Consider the following 14610-nt stretch of genomic DNA (forward strand, 5'->3'; position numbering starts at 1 on the left):
ATAGAGACTACTGGCTGTGAATTCCGCATGCAAGTGTGCTTACCGCTCTCCTTTACTCCCCTCAAACCGCCCCAAACCCGTTCAACTCGGCCCCACTCCGTTTTCCACACCGTTCGCGCCACGTTCACCACTCCCCGCTCCTTCTCTATTTCTCATGCGGACACACGAACCACCCGTTTTCCCCGGGATTTTCTCTCTTTCTTGCGACCTCAAACGACGTCCGCGGCGAACCGAGGGGCTGAGCTAGACAAATAGTTCCGCCGTGAAATACCGCCGCCTCCTTAAAACTTTAAAGTGTTTCGAGTAATCCTAAGGCGCGACTTTAGATCATGGGGATACCCGCCTCCCGCCATCCGACGCCCAACTACGCCCGCACCAACCCTCCAAACCACTCGTCGTTTCCCTCTTTCGTCGACGGTTGTTTCTCTCTCTATCTATCTATATATCTATCTATCTATCTATCTCTCTCTCCATCGCCCTTGTATCTCGAGAGACGTTAGTCGCGGCCAATCAAATGCAAATGCACGCGCTCTCGGCCGCCAAGTTCTCGAGGGTTCGGGGTATTCGACGAACAGGAGCGGCTGCTCGTGGACAATGTTCTCGCGGCAAGATTAACACCGTTGACCGTAAAACTTTTCGCGAGCGCGATTTCGAGAGACCACCAAGAAACCTTCCTCGGTGCGGGAACGAAGAAATTTATTCGAATTAAAAGGACGACTTCTCCGGCCACTCTTAACGGTCCTCTTCGGCTCGAACGTTAAATGTTGCGCGATGAAATATTGTTACGCTGGAATTTTAAGAAAGTTTTGCGCGCGTAAAACACACGAATATTCGAGCAAGTATAATATAGTACAGTATAGTGTACTACGTTTAGTACGAACAAGAGAGAATTCTCTCGATATTTCACGTATTACTTTTTACCGTGTATTGTTTACAGATTGGCACGAACCGTCGCGTACGAGAAAAGAAATTGATTTCTATTCGGGAGAAAAATGTAATCGCATTTCTGAATTTATATTTATGTTTATTACAAACATTTGCTCCCGTGAAATCCGTGAAATTACGTATACCGGTCTCTGCGGGCGATTCCGCGTCAAATCGATCACTTTTGCGCTCGTTGGCCGGGCTTCCGTTCCCATCGGAACACGTTGCAATCCGTATAAAAATATGAGAGGGTATCGTCGTTTTGTTTTTTCCGAAATTCGTTTATTTTTTCGTTAAATACAGACTCTCCGAGTAAACAGTTTTCATCGATTTTTCCGTGAAAGCCGCGAGAGTAAACGCAACGAAGCAGACCGGGGAAATGGGAAAAGAAATTCCGGATCGTGGTTTACGGGTTCGAAACGAAATTTTCGAGGCTAACCTGGCTCGACGATCAGCATCACGGTGTCCGTCCGTCCTTCCGTCGGTCTGCACGAATATTTTCCGACGTCGTTTAGCGTGACCGACGCCAAAGTCAATTCAGAGATCGTGCGTGCCGCGCCTCTTTCAGTCTCCACGTTTATTCCGCCTCGTTCAGCCTGTAAATAATGCAAGTGGCAAATTCAATGGAAAATTCCGTTGGACGGTCGACGGTGCTCACCGGGTGACAAACTTTTTCGAACGCTGGGAACGCGAGTGTTTACAATTAATACCATTTCATCTGTAAAATATACATCGTTCCGGGTGGTTGTGCTCCCGCCGGTGTTGACCGTGCGAATATTACGATGGAAAACCATCGCGGGGAACGGAAAGTTAAATATAAATCTACGGGAAACGTTAACGATTCGTAATTTCCTAATAAATCCGGCAAGATAAATTGCAACGAGCTCCTCGGATAAATTTCCGATCGATCGATAACGCGACCTCCGCACGAATCGAGGCGTTTTTCATTTCGGCGTGAACGAATTTAACCGTGCCCAATAATTACTACAATCTGCGTGCTCCCGTTCGGAGTTATTGTTACCGTCGAGCGAACATCGTGAGATATCGTCCGAATTAATCTCGAAGCGCAGAGAGCACCAGATTGAATTCAAGTTTCCCAGAAACCTGGACTACGAAACTTATCCACAAGGGAAGGGGACGAGATTTCTAGTAGAAAACGTCGAAGAGAATCGAGCATTTTTATAGAAGTTTTCGAAAGTTGGTATACTCGAAAACGTGTCGTTTGAATTTTGTTGCAGTGAATGCAACAATGATCTAAAGATTACCAAATCTCAGAGCCCGATGTTGGCTTTTAAGGACTGTCTTCGAATTGGAGCGGAAGGGCCGACTGGTACGCGATTAAGGTTTAGTTATTTCCTTTTTGGACTTTTCGAGCTATATTACTGTATATTTCTTTATCCCGATTTTATATTCTCATACGTACAATCATTATACCTACTGGATGGGCGACAGTCGTACATATTACAATCTGAACATTGCAACAAATTTTTTATATCGATGCGTGAACAATTACCTGCGATACTTTCTCGACGTGAAATCGGTTATAAATCCGCGCGCTCTTTAAACTAAAATATTTTTCGATACCGTGGACGCGATATCGGTGAACTTATCGAAACGATCGAAACTTCGCGCGTATCTCTTCTCCTTCGATTATCGCGTACCGGTTCGATGTAAAAAGAAATGTAACAAGAAATGTAAAAAGTTAACTCTACGCGGAAAAGAAACTTTACTCTCGGGTCGTGTCCGAGAGGTTTTAAACCAGTACGAAACCGTGTTTCTTCGAAACGAAACGCAGAATATTACAGTTACGATGATTCTCGTAGCTAGACATTATTCGTGCAGTGTTTTTAAATTTTTCATATGTATACACAATATACGATTATAGATATAACCTCTATATATCGACAAAGCTTCGACAATACCGAACGTTTTCCGATCGTTCCAATACACTTAATTCGCATCGTCCATACGCGCTCGATACTCCAATTATCGATATTGCTCGATAATTATTAGTAGCGTTACTCGACTAATTTTAATATCGGTGAACCGCGTCTCCCGTCGCTACTACGTTTCCAGTTCGCGTTTCTTTCGTTCGGGACGAAATTCCGAGAACGAGAACGAGAACACGAAACGCGGGGAAAGAGGTTTCTGTAAAAAAATTTCATTAGAGTCCGAGGGACAAGAGCTCGGCTGCGTTACCTGGAATGTTAGGAGTTTGTTATCCCGTAGCCAATGCACGCCCCTGATGGGTCGAGTCTGATACGGGGACAATACGACGCACCTCAAGGTGATCGTCGACCCCGATGGCACCCTCTGCTCCCGAGGACCCATTATGGCTGCCACTGGCGCCGTGCTCTCGTAACCTGCAACCCATGTACGGACAAATATCATACGACAGCCGACACGGTCTACCGGCGAGATTAGACGGGCTTAAGGTGACGTTAAATAGTTTGTCAGCGCGTCAAGCTCATCATCGCCAGTCCCTTCTCGCTTCTTTAGTCCCCGGCTCGTTGCCGCCACACGGACGATGCACGGGATATGTTATTGCAGCAAACAGCTTTAGTCTACCGGTGGTTCGTTTGACTGTTTGCAAGATCGCATCTGTGCACGCCTCGTGCCGCGGAGATTGCTAGCAACGTTGAACCGCTAGAGGCGCGTTGTATACACCACCGTCAGCGAGCTTTTCAAACGTGTACCGTCCAACGTGGGACTTAAAAAGGTTCTTCTCTGCGTACGTATCGCTGATATATGTGTTTTCGTCCACGATGGTTACGACCATACACGCACGGTGATTACGGTTCGACGAAACGTTTCGACGAGTGCGAACGACAAGTGTTCGAAATCGAGCGAACGAGGAACGGTAGTTCACCGGACTAAACACCGGAGAGTAATCGTCTCCGAGTGAAATTTGCCCGCTCGTTGGCTCTCGGAGCGCGCGCGGAGATTTTAAGAGCGAAGGGATACGCATATCGTCGCTGCGTGTGCGTGATCAAAAGAGTGCGGTGAAACAAGTGGAACGAGAGCCGGCACGAGGTTCAGCGAGTGTTGGAGACTCGAGACGAGAGAAACGGGTAAAGAGGAACCAGGAGCGTGTTATTTACTCGGAGAGTCGCGAGCAGAGTCTTTTCGGTGCGTGCACTTTTTGCTAGCACGGTGTTATTCACGGAGAACCCACTACGGTAATTTTTCGCTTAAAGATGGAATTCTACACGACTTGGTCATCTTTAACCGAGGGTACGTAGGTGGTTTCTTTTTCTGTTCTCGTGACCGACGAAAGAGGTGACAGAGAACGAGAATGGAAGGACCGAGGCAACAACGAGCGAACGGAACTTCAAAGCGATACTCGTTATACCTTCGTGGAAGTAATATTAATCGAATGGCGAGTTTTTCTCCGTGGAAACAAGCCGAAACGGGATCTCATTCGGACCAGTTTTAATTATAACTTTTTAATTATAACTTTGGAATAACCTTCGACCGCGAATAATTAAAAACAGCCCGTGTAAGATCGTATTCGGATTTATTTTAATCGGGAACGTCTCGCCGACGCACCGACAACATTCTCACGACTGGAGTCGTGTCTTTGAGCGGGCAGTCACGTCGCTTCCAAGTGACGGTTTTTATTTTTATATAAGAGATTCGGAGTCTTCGATCCCGCGGCAAACTTCTATCTTTAAGCGAAGAATTACCGTTTTACACTCGGGAGTGTTTTATCCCTCCGACTTGAATAAATAAATCACAGCCGAATGCCCGAGGCAACGTTAAGCAGCTTCCCGAAAGATTCCAAAAAGTAATCACGGGTTGTAAACCGTTCGACAGAATGTTGCGAATTCATTTTGCGTTCCCGTGGTTGGAAAAGTGGGTTCGTTAGGATGTGTAGACGAGGACCGGGTCAAGTTTCAGGAATCGGCGCGGAGATCGATGGAGAATACCATGGTTTCTCGATGACTTCGTTAGACGACCGGGTTTCGTTCTTCGGCCACGCTGATTAAAACACCCCTCGAGGCGAATTAATTACGCTCGCCGGTGGAAATATTACCGGGGAAAGTTCAAGAAGCCGCGGAACGATCGACCGTCCCCGCGAAACCAACTTTTCGCAACTTTTTAATTGACAGCATCAGCCGGCTTGACGTATCGCGAGCGCTACGTAATTGACGTAATCCGTTCACGGATTTAACGCCGCGTCGAAGAAACCGCCGGGCCATCCTACGCGAGCAAACGGGCACACCGATAACGTCAGGCCCCTTTAACGTTACGCAATAATTTTAATTAATGCTGCGTGTGCCTGGAGCGCGCGTGTGCCTGTGCCTGTGCCTGTGCGCCCGTGCCCCGACACCGCACAAAGGAAACGTATTTCCCGCTGAACACGGCAAAAAAGAACGCGGCACCGGGACGCGTACAGTCAAGTTCCTACGTTTTAATTTAGAGGGTCGGGCCAAGTACTCGTTTAATATGCGTGCCGCCGTGAAACGACGCGTTCCTCTTTCGCCGTAAAAGCGTTTCGTACGCTCCAATTCACGCTCGAAATCGAACCGCGCGACTGGTTCTTCTCTTTTTTTTTCTTTTTCTTTTTTTGCTCTCTCTCTCTCTTTCTCTCTGCGAGCCAAGCAGGCACCAACCGCGTCAATATTCCGTCTCTGCCATTTGATTTTCTTTCGCTACAAAGGACGGGCAAAGACGAACGGTACAACCTTGCATAGGATAATTTCCTGTGCAAAAATAAATAAAGAACACGGAACTCCGTCAAAGTCAACTGTTGACTTTTTTTTTATTCTAAATGGGTTTTATTTTCGGAACGATCGATTTCGGATATTGCAACGAGAAAGAAAGTCCTGGAAGGAATTGCGGATTGCGTTGGAACGAGTGCTCGAAACGCGACGATGATGTCAGGCGTGCGACGACATCGATAGTCGATAGCTGGCGTTAGTTTCGAGAGCCTTGTCGTAGCGTTAGTGGAGAAGAGTCGTTTGTCGCGTGGACGAAGGTTTGCTCATTTAGTTCGACTCTGGTCTCGGCTTCCAAGCCGAGAACCACGAAGAGTACACGACTCTTTCGACATAATTCGCGAAACGTGCAAGTTGTAATCTGTATCTTTTCTCGTTTTTACGTTTGTCTTTGTATATTCCACTATATTACTGGATACGCGAGATTTCTGTATATATCTAGATTGTAGTACTATCTGACGATAGTAAACATTATCTTCTTACCAATGTATTTGAACCAATGTTTCGTTTCACTAGATCTAAGCAAAACTTATCCTACACCGTCCTTCAACGCGAGATCGATCTTTCTTTTTCCATAGGATACAATTCGACCGACTTGACTATCCGTTGCACATTTTTTCAAGCGATATTAGAGTTTAACACTGGTTGAGTATTGTCAACCAACATTTACGTTGGTTAAGTACTGTCTGCTTCTTGTTGATTATGCTATCGTCCATTTAGTTAGAATCAGTTGAAACCGATAACGACACATCACTGTCGATATTTACAAACACCGATGCAAGCAGAAATAGTGAGTAATGGACAGACGCGATCGCGCGTGTGCACGACAAATATTCGAAATCGATTTTCTCGAAAACCAACAGCCGTATCGAAAACTTTTATTCTTCGCTTTTGATGTACAGTCGGAGACAAAATTGAGTGGACGCTCGTTTGTGTTGGACAGAAATCCTGTAAGTCTGGAATTTTTTCTAATTAATTGTTATTTTTGGAATTCTTTGTCGTAGTTTGCACATTTATAAAGATACTTCGTAAGTCATTTTTCGAAATAAAGTGGTTTATTTCGAAGAAGAATATTTACAAGCTTCACACGAACGAAACGGTGTGAATAAATTGACTGGACATTGTTTTCCATATAGTGTCGAGGTTTGTAGATGTTACATTGTTTCAAACTTTTTCATATGAATACAGAATGTTTCAGATTCTAGTTAGTATTAACATTTTCATCATACTCGTATTGTCTTTTGACAAATTTTTGTTAATCTGAGAATGAGTTTGGAAAAAAACGAACGAAACACTCGGACAAAAATTCATCTCTTATACTGCAAAGCACGTTGAAGGTTCCACGATGGTGTGGGGATGTTTTTCTTAACCCGGAATTTGAAATTTAATATTAATCGGTGGACTCTGTAATGCTAATCGATATATTAATTTAATAAATCAAAATTTGAAAGAATTTGTAGAGAAAATGTGTATTGCCTGCGATTTTGTCTCCTAGCAAGACAATGCTCCAATACAGTAAGCAAAAGGAAGAGTAAATATTTTCAAGGATTCAAGAATAGAAATTTTTAAACGATCACCACAAAGTGACCATTCTTGGATAAAGGAGTATCATTTATCAGTAGAATATAAAACTACATTTTCTAGCGGTTGGCAACATTCGTAGGAAGGTATAACGAAAAACATCATCGAACATTTAGTAGAAAATATTTCAAAACGTTCAAAAGTAGTCATTAAAGTAAAAGGAGGAAATACAAAATATTAAACGAACACAAATGGAATACATTATTTCGAGAAACGACTTACGAAATATCTTTACAAATGTGTAAACTGTAACAAAAAATTAAAAAAGTATCAATTAACGAAGAAAAATTCCTGACATACAGTCTTTTCATCCGATACAAAAGGTTGTCCACTCAATTTTGTTCCCGACTGTATTTGTGCACGTTGCACAAACTCTATGGCGATTGTACCACCCATTTTCGTCGACTCTGTGTACTAGCAATCTCGATAATGTATTCGCTCCTCGATTCTAAACTCTATCGAACTATGGTTCTTTCAATTCGAGATCGCGATCCGAGGTGGACTATTTTTTTTACTTTTACCGATAATGACACTGGACGTGGTGCATTCCATCGAATTTACACTTTACGTCAGGTTGAAAATTTAAAGGATCGTGTCGCGACAGAAATAGACATCGATTAGGTAACAACGAACGATAGGAAACGCAAAGACTCTCACGCAGACGTTGAAAACAATCCGAGACATATTTCGAAGATTTATATGTATTTTCTAAATGACGAAGTCATCGAAAGACCTCACACTTTCGAAAAGTTGAAATGCATTAAACTCGGAATCGAGGGCAAACTCGAAACGAATCCAGAACTATTCCGGAACAGTTGTATAACGGACAAGACTCATACTTTAAGAGTCTGTGTCTATAGTATGAAAGCTTCGAATATTGTACAGCGATACAACTGCTCGGTGACAATGGTAGGAAACCTTGGTGTACATAGTGGTAAATATTGTTCAGCACAGTTTATTCTTATTATTGATACGATAACAACGTGTAAGAATTTGGATCTTGATTTTCGAATCAACGATTAAATCAATGTAAACTTACACTAACGGGTTGAAGAATAAAACGCACACATATTTGAACAGTACAACTGTAAATTACGAATAAGTTTCTAAATTTTATGTACAACGTTACGACTCAAACATTAGGAAAGATTTTTAATTCGATATGTGTACAAAGATCTGAGCACGATTCTTCTGGAACGTAGTCTCGTTTCCTTAAGAAACAACTATTATTCTTCTTGTCTAGAGTATGTACATGTAGGTAACTTAGTTTGAGTAAAACGTGAAATAAATCAAAAGAAAGGAAAGAACACGTAAAAATAATATTCACCAGCAGAGAAACACGAAAAAAAGAAGAAGATCTACAAAGAACATCGTATATCGGATCGATCGAGAAATTGATCGCGAATACGAAAAAAAACCGCGACTCGAAAGTTCGTCGAAGATTCGTAAAACAAAGGTTCTCGAACGTATGAAAAATCGGCGCTCGAAACGCGGGTGCAAAAACGGGGGTTCCGTGAGACTCGTAAAAGTCTGAAAATCCACGGTCGAGAGCGGGTCAAAGGTCGAGCGACGCCCCAAAGGGATCACAATTACGATTCACTTACCGCGAGTCGAGCCTTAAGTCTTGCCTCTATATTAAAACGCGACCTATTTCTCTGGTCTGGGCGCGAGACGAAGATAAGAGAGAAAGAAGAAGAAAGAGAGAAAGAGAGAGAGAGAGAGTGTCTGAGAAAGAGTGAGAGAGAAAAAGGGAAAGAGAGCTACGTCGGCCGAGAAGAATGGCGAGAAAAGAGTGGAAAAAGTGGAAAAAGCTGCTCGTCGGTTGCTCGTCGGTTGCTCGTCGGTAGTGGGAGAGATCCTCGCCCCGGAAATTGGAGTTTGAAGTGTGAACAAACGAGAGCCGAGTCCGACGTCGCGTTCTCGAGACAAGGACGCGCGGCCTAATAATTCATTACGAGCGAAAGGGACAAACAATGGGATGGGGTAGTAGGTTGTGCACGGGGCGCGCGCGCTCGCGCGCACGAGATCGTAGACCCGTTCTATAGCCTCGCGATAATGCCGGGACAAGCATACATTATTCAACGGGAGAACCGCGGTCGGGACTCGTTTAACGCCGCGTTGTCTTCGACCGTGCCCTCGGAGGCGCGGTTATGGCCGCGGTCGAGGTGACGAGGAAAAAGACCCCAGGTCGGAGGAGGTTTTCCAGGACTACCGGGATTAAGGATAATCCTATTAGACTTGAATTAATCCCCCGGGAACTGCATTTCTCCGCGGCGAAATATTACGTTATGCTGTTATTACTGTACACGAGGCGGCAGCCTGTTTTTCCGCGACGGTTCTCCCGCTCTTTCTCCGCCCTCGTCGTTCCATCGCACGGGAAACTTTCACGATTATCGCCGCGACGTTCGGTCGCTTCCGTCGCGAATTTATTGCCAACGGCTCCTTCTACTTCTACTACTCTCCTCTCCTCTCTTCTACTCTCCTCTTGCCCCTTCAGCTAAGCGCGACACTTTTCCGACAGTAAAAAGAATTTCAAATGAGCTAGAAAAAATCGAGACGAGAAATAAAGAAGTCAGATATCCCATCGATACGCGAGTGGCTTTATTATTTTTTTGTTCTTGTTTATTTTTCTTTTTTTTTATCGAGAGGAGCGTTTAAAGCGGATTCAAATGTTCATTATCGTGGTTATTAACGACGTGTTCTGTTTGTCGGAGATTAACGGATTATACGTCGAACGCTTTCTGTTTACCTTTTCATTTATCCCGCGCGATATCGTTCACTCGAGAAACTCGTTGTTACGTTAGAAATTGCAAAAAAGTGAGATAGTATCCGAAGTTGGATAATTTTTTAAGAAACGGACCTGAACATGGTGCAAAACGGTTTGGAAAGAATATGCAAAATGACTGTAGATCAAATTTCATCGCTAATGATGAAGAAACAGATGATGGGATGCAAAATACAACTGTATTCAATACAATATGTATGCATATTTATATCTTCGTCGAATGCAATGACTTTTTAACGTTTTTCCGTGCAGTTAACGATTTCCTGGTATTTTTCTAGGAAAGTGTGTTTCTTCCACAAAATGGTTGTGCATTGTTCTAGCGTAGCCTGTTGTAAGTTTTGTCAATGTTGCTTTCGTATCGATCGTTTTATCGGACTGATAAATTTTGTTAATTTGTTTCTTATTTCATCGAAACACGCGTAACGAGTTCGTTGCAACAATTTTCGATCGCGACGATACTCGGGAATTGGAAAACGTAATATCCACGGCATTGAAATCAGTTTCCGAAACTGGAACGTAATGCGGTTATAAATCGATGTCTAAATTCGATTGAGGTGAATTTAAACTAAAGAAGTTCGGAATTTGGAGCAGCATCGATGAAAACGGTACTACCGAATCGTTCGTAACTTTCTACGAATATTAATTCCCAAAACGAATCTACCGTGCAGATACGGTATCTCCATTGGAAGCATCTCTGCTTATTTTCGCATCGACTTAATATCGCTGGTAATTTCGTAACTGTTCGACGAGCGCCGGAAAGACGTTCAGCCGGTGTTAGAAGCAATAAAGAAAAGGTCCAGAAATCTCGCGTCTCGAGGATGAAATGATGGAACTTGGAAAGAATTATGAAGCGTCTAGAAGGACGTTGCAAGAAGAATCGACGACAGATCCCGGCCGTCAAAGCCAGCGAGGAAGCGCACTTATCCTTAAGTGATTGATGTCGGCTGGATCCGGCGGAGGAATAAAAAGCGTCTGTCGGATGATTTTTTAACGGGTCAACGGTGTATAAAGGTGTCGCTACATCCTCCTTCGCGCCAAGGAAATACATCAATCTCCATTAACATCGCGTATTTATAAATAGAAAATCACGCGCGATCGATCCTCGAAAACTTATCGCGCTTAACGTGCCTTTTTACGAATTCCGCGAGACCGTAAATCTCGCTTTGCCTTCACCGAATCAATGAAACGGAACTGATTCGAATGGAACTTTAAGGAACATGATATAATTTATTCGACAACGATACGATAAACGCGTGAACAAAGTAAACTATAAGTAGTATTCATTATTATAAATTTTAACTCGTTCGATGCGAAATCGATCGATGTCTGTACGAATCGCCGAGCATGGAGTTGTAGGAGAAGAGAGCTTTTTCGCGCGTGTCGTCTCGTAAATTTGAAATTGATTTACACGGACGAACCGTAGGAATATTCTTTGATCGCGTTGGGTCCATCTGGGTCGTAGATGTCCAAAATCTCGGTTACGACTTGGAGCGATAATGTCGTTTCCCGGGTACGAGGTTTCGAGTGGCCCCGAATGTTTAGTTTGGGACGCAACGCCGTGCTCCGTCCCGTATCGTACCGCTCCAGAACCGGATTACGAGAGAAACGTTTAAGTTCAATATCGTTTCAGAAATTCCCATAGGTCTCGTAACTCTGCGCGATATAATTACTCGGGCAGCTTTAAATGCTGCAACGTGGACCGGGTATGGTGAACCAACAGCACGCGTCCGAATTCTAAACGAAATTCATTTAACGATATCAATTTTAAACGCGCGACGATATTTATCCAAATAAACGAGAACCGAAAAATATTTGATAATAAATGTACATATCTCTCGAAAGAATGGTATTCGCGCTGAAGCGATTCCTGTATACAAATACGCCGAGCATCCTTCCGTTTCCTCGTAGAATATTGAATCTACCGACACTGTGCAAATACGTGAATACTAATATAAATGAAACTTTGGAATTAAGTCGGGAGAATTTAACGAACCTTTGATATTGCGTTCGAAACAATATGGAATCCTTCTCGAGCTCTCAATTACTCTTCTCCCAACCTCGAAGAATGAAACGTGTGGTAATAATTTAAATACTAAGCGAACGAAACGTCGCTCGATACTTTTAATAAATTTTCGTACGGTGCATACGGTTCGTTCTATTTTTACGAATTTCAGTCACGCACTTACGAAGGTTCGCCAACCTTGGCATAGACGATACTAATTATTCGCTTCAGAACGGAAATTTAAGTATCGTCCTGAAAACGACGGAATACCCTTCCTGCGCCGGGGAATATGCAAATTTGGTAACAAAGTTACTCGCGATATATCCGCGAGGCTTTTCGTACGAACAATCCCAGGGAACAACAGAAATATCTAATAATTCGCTCGCCGAAAAGTTGCGCGAGGAGTCGTGGAGCGACCTTGTTGGCTACCTACGTACCTACGTACCCGCGTTGCGGTATCGCTCGTAAAATTCGTGCGTAATTCGCGCATCAAAATTTCATTCGCTTCGCGTGGGAAATTCCCGAATAAATACGAAAACACGCGGGAAAAGTATCGCGGATCAAAAATCAGGGGCAAATGATCCGCCAACGAAAAAATTGCATTTCCAAGGAGAAACTTCGTCCGAATCCTGTTTTGCGAGCGATCTAACGATATTCTCGAAACTTCGCCCCGAAATGAAACAAAGATGGCGAGGCCGAAAATGATATTTTTAAATCCGGCGGGAAGTGGGTCGATTCCCAGCGGTCGGTAATTTGGAGATTTTTGTAGGAAGAAATTTCAATTACGCGATATTGTCTTTGGCCACGATTTCATTACGATGATCGAGTTAAACGCGCGCCTATAAGAGGCAAAAACTGCGAGTGAATCCAGAGGAAGTGCGGTGTGGAAATAGGTGGGATTAATTCCCGTGAGTAGCTGGCACGGAAAAACTTTCGATGAAATTTTGATTGCATTGCTGACGTATGTATGCGCGCGTATATATATGGCCGCTGTCGGCTACGCGTCGAAAAATTTGCAATAAAACGTTGGGAATGAACGACAATCCATCGCTAGATTTTGATTGAAAACATTTTTTAATCATCTCCGGATGGCTATGAAAATATAGAGTCACAGTGTTGTTTAGTTTTGTGCGTAAAATTCTTCTCCCGGCAGAAAATTTCAATTTGATCGGGCGTTCGACGCGAAATATTTCCGTTTCGCGTCGAAACGTTCGATTCGATTGTCCACCGTGGTTAAATTTATCTCGGGTCCGTGTCGGGTAGCAACCAACGGGCGCAAAGACGCGCTACAATGAAACTGAGGAAACACTGGCCAGGAATAAACCCACGCCTCCATGATGCGCACTTACTTATGCGTGTCTGCTGAGAATGCGGCTCGTCGTAACCCTCCGGCTTGTCGAGATCTAAAAGCAAAAGTGCAGTAGGCGGTCATCGAGATGCAATTTGTCGTACACGATCGCGGATTGCCCAACGGATAAATAACTCTTCAAATCGCCCGGGATACCGAGTTATTTATTTTTCTAATCGTTCGTCTCGCGACAGTGTTGAAAATTAATTCGATCGCTCTTATTTCTAATTTATCTATGCCAGCGGAGAGATCGTTCACCGCGTGACGTTTATTTTTTTTTGAAATTCGAAGTAATAAAGAAGGAAAAAATACCACACGAAGATAGAACATTGTCATTCATCGTGCAAAGTATTATAGACGGTGGACGATGGTGCATAGGTCGAGTACATCGTATTAAAACAGATTACGGCGGTACCGTGCACTCTTTTTCAATTAGCAGTAAGTGCAAAAATAAATTTAACCGGACGAAATTTAATACAAATTTATCAGGTTTTTCGGAAAGTCGTTTCGTTTTCCGATATGGAGGATGTATAATTTAATAAAATGTTCGTACGCTCTAAAAAAATCGTGTTTCATTTTCACCCAAAAAAAAAAAAAAAAAAAACGAAATGACTTTCCGAGCAATTCGATACCTCTGTTCGTACAACGTAAATCGGTGGTCAGCAACTTGCTGCTCTTGATTCGAATCAGATTATTTGAATCGTGTTTTCGTTCAATCTTTCGCAGCTTACAAAAATACGCAATACGAATACTTTACCTGCATTCGTTGCATTGGATGCATTCTCCGTTTAACTTCTACGAAGGAGTATAAGTCGAACAATGTGTTTCTATGTCTACGAGCGTGCGTTCAAGCTTGAAGGCGTTCGGGTCGATAGAAAAGAAAAGCTACCTTCTTTATTACTTTCGTTCGTTTCGAAAAGTGAAACTTTCGATACCGCGAATAATCGTAACAATATTTAACCGTTAACCGTGAACACGCTTGACAAATGAAACCCAACTTCTTTGTAACGGTATACCAACGCCCGTATAAATATACATGTAATAATACACGCGTGTTTAATTCCCTTCTCTTTTCGAACGTAAAATTTCGGCTCGTCTCGCTCGCGAGGTTGCCGACCCCTACTATAAATTTATTCTCCGAAGTGTGGCGGTACAATTAAGAATCACTCTATACCCGGTAGGTACTCGTTGCGAGCGGTGATTATTAAAGTTATTAAACGAAGAACAGCTTAAGGGCAATTCAATTTAG

General features: G+C 43.3%; 1 protein-coding gene across 2 annotated transcripts in view; it reads right to left on the minus strand.

Moving 5' to 3' along the window:
• Nucleotides 1-14610, minus strand: part of LOC143153301 (zwei Ig domain protein zig-8) — a 198731-nt gene that overhangs the window by 18892 nt on the left and 165229 nt on the right. For both annotated transcript variants that reach the window (XM_076324331.1, XM_076324330.1), the window contains exons 5-7: nucleotides 13363-13416; nucleotides 3124-3287; nucleotides 1364-1520 (exon numbers count right to left, since the gene is read on the minus strand). In XM_076324331.1, the coding sequence (XP_076180446.1) occupies nucleotides 1364-1520; nucleotides 3124-3287; nucleotides 13363-13416 (375 nt within the window). The remainder of the gene's footprint in view (nucleotides 1-1363; nucleotides 1521-3123; nucleotides 3288-13362; nucleotides 13417-14610) is intronic.

The sequence above is a fragment of the Ptiloglossa arizonensis genome, chromosome 12 (genome assembly GCF_051014685.1).
Source record: "Ptiloglossa arizonensis isolate GNS036 chromosome 12, iyPtiAriz1_principal, whole genome shotgun sequence".
NCBI lineage: Eukaryota > Metazoa > Arthropoda > Insecta > Hymenoptera > Colletidae > Ptiloglossa > Ptiloglossa arizonensis.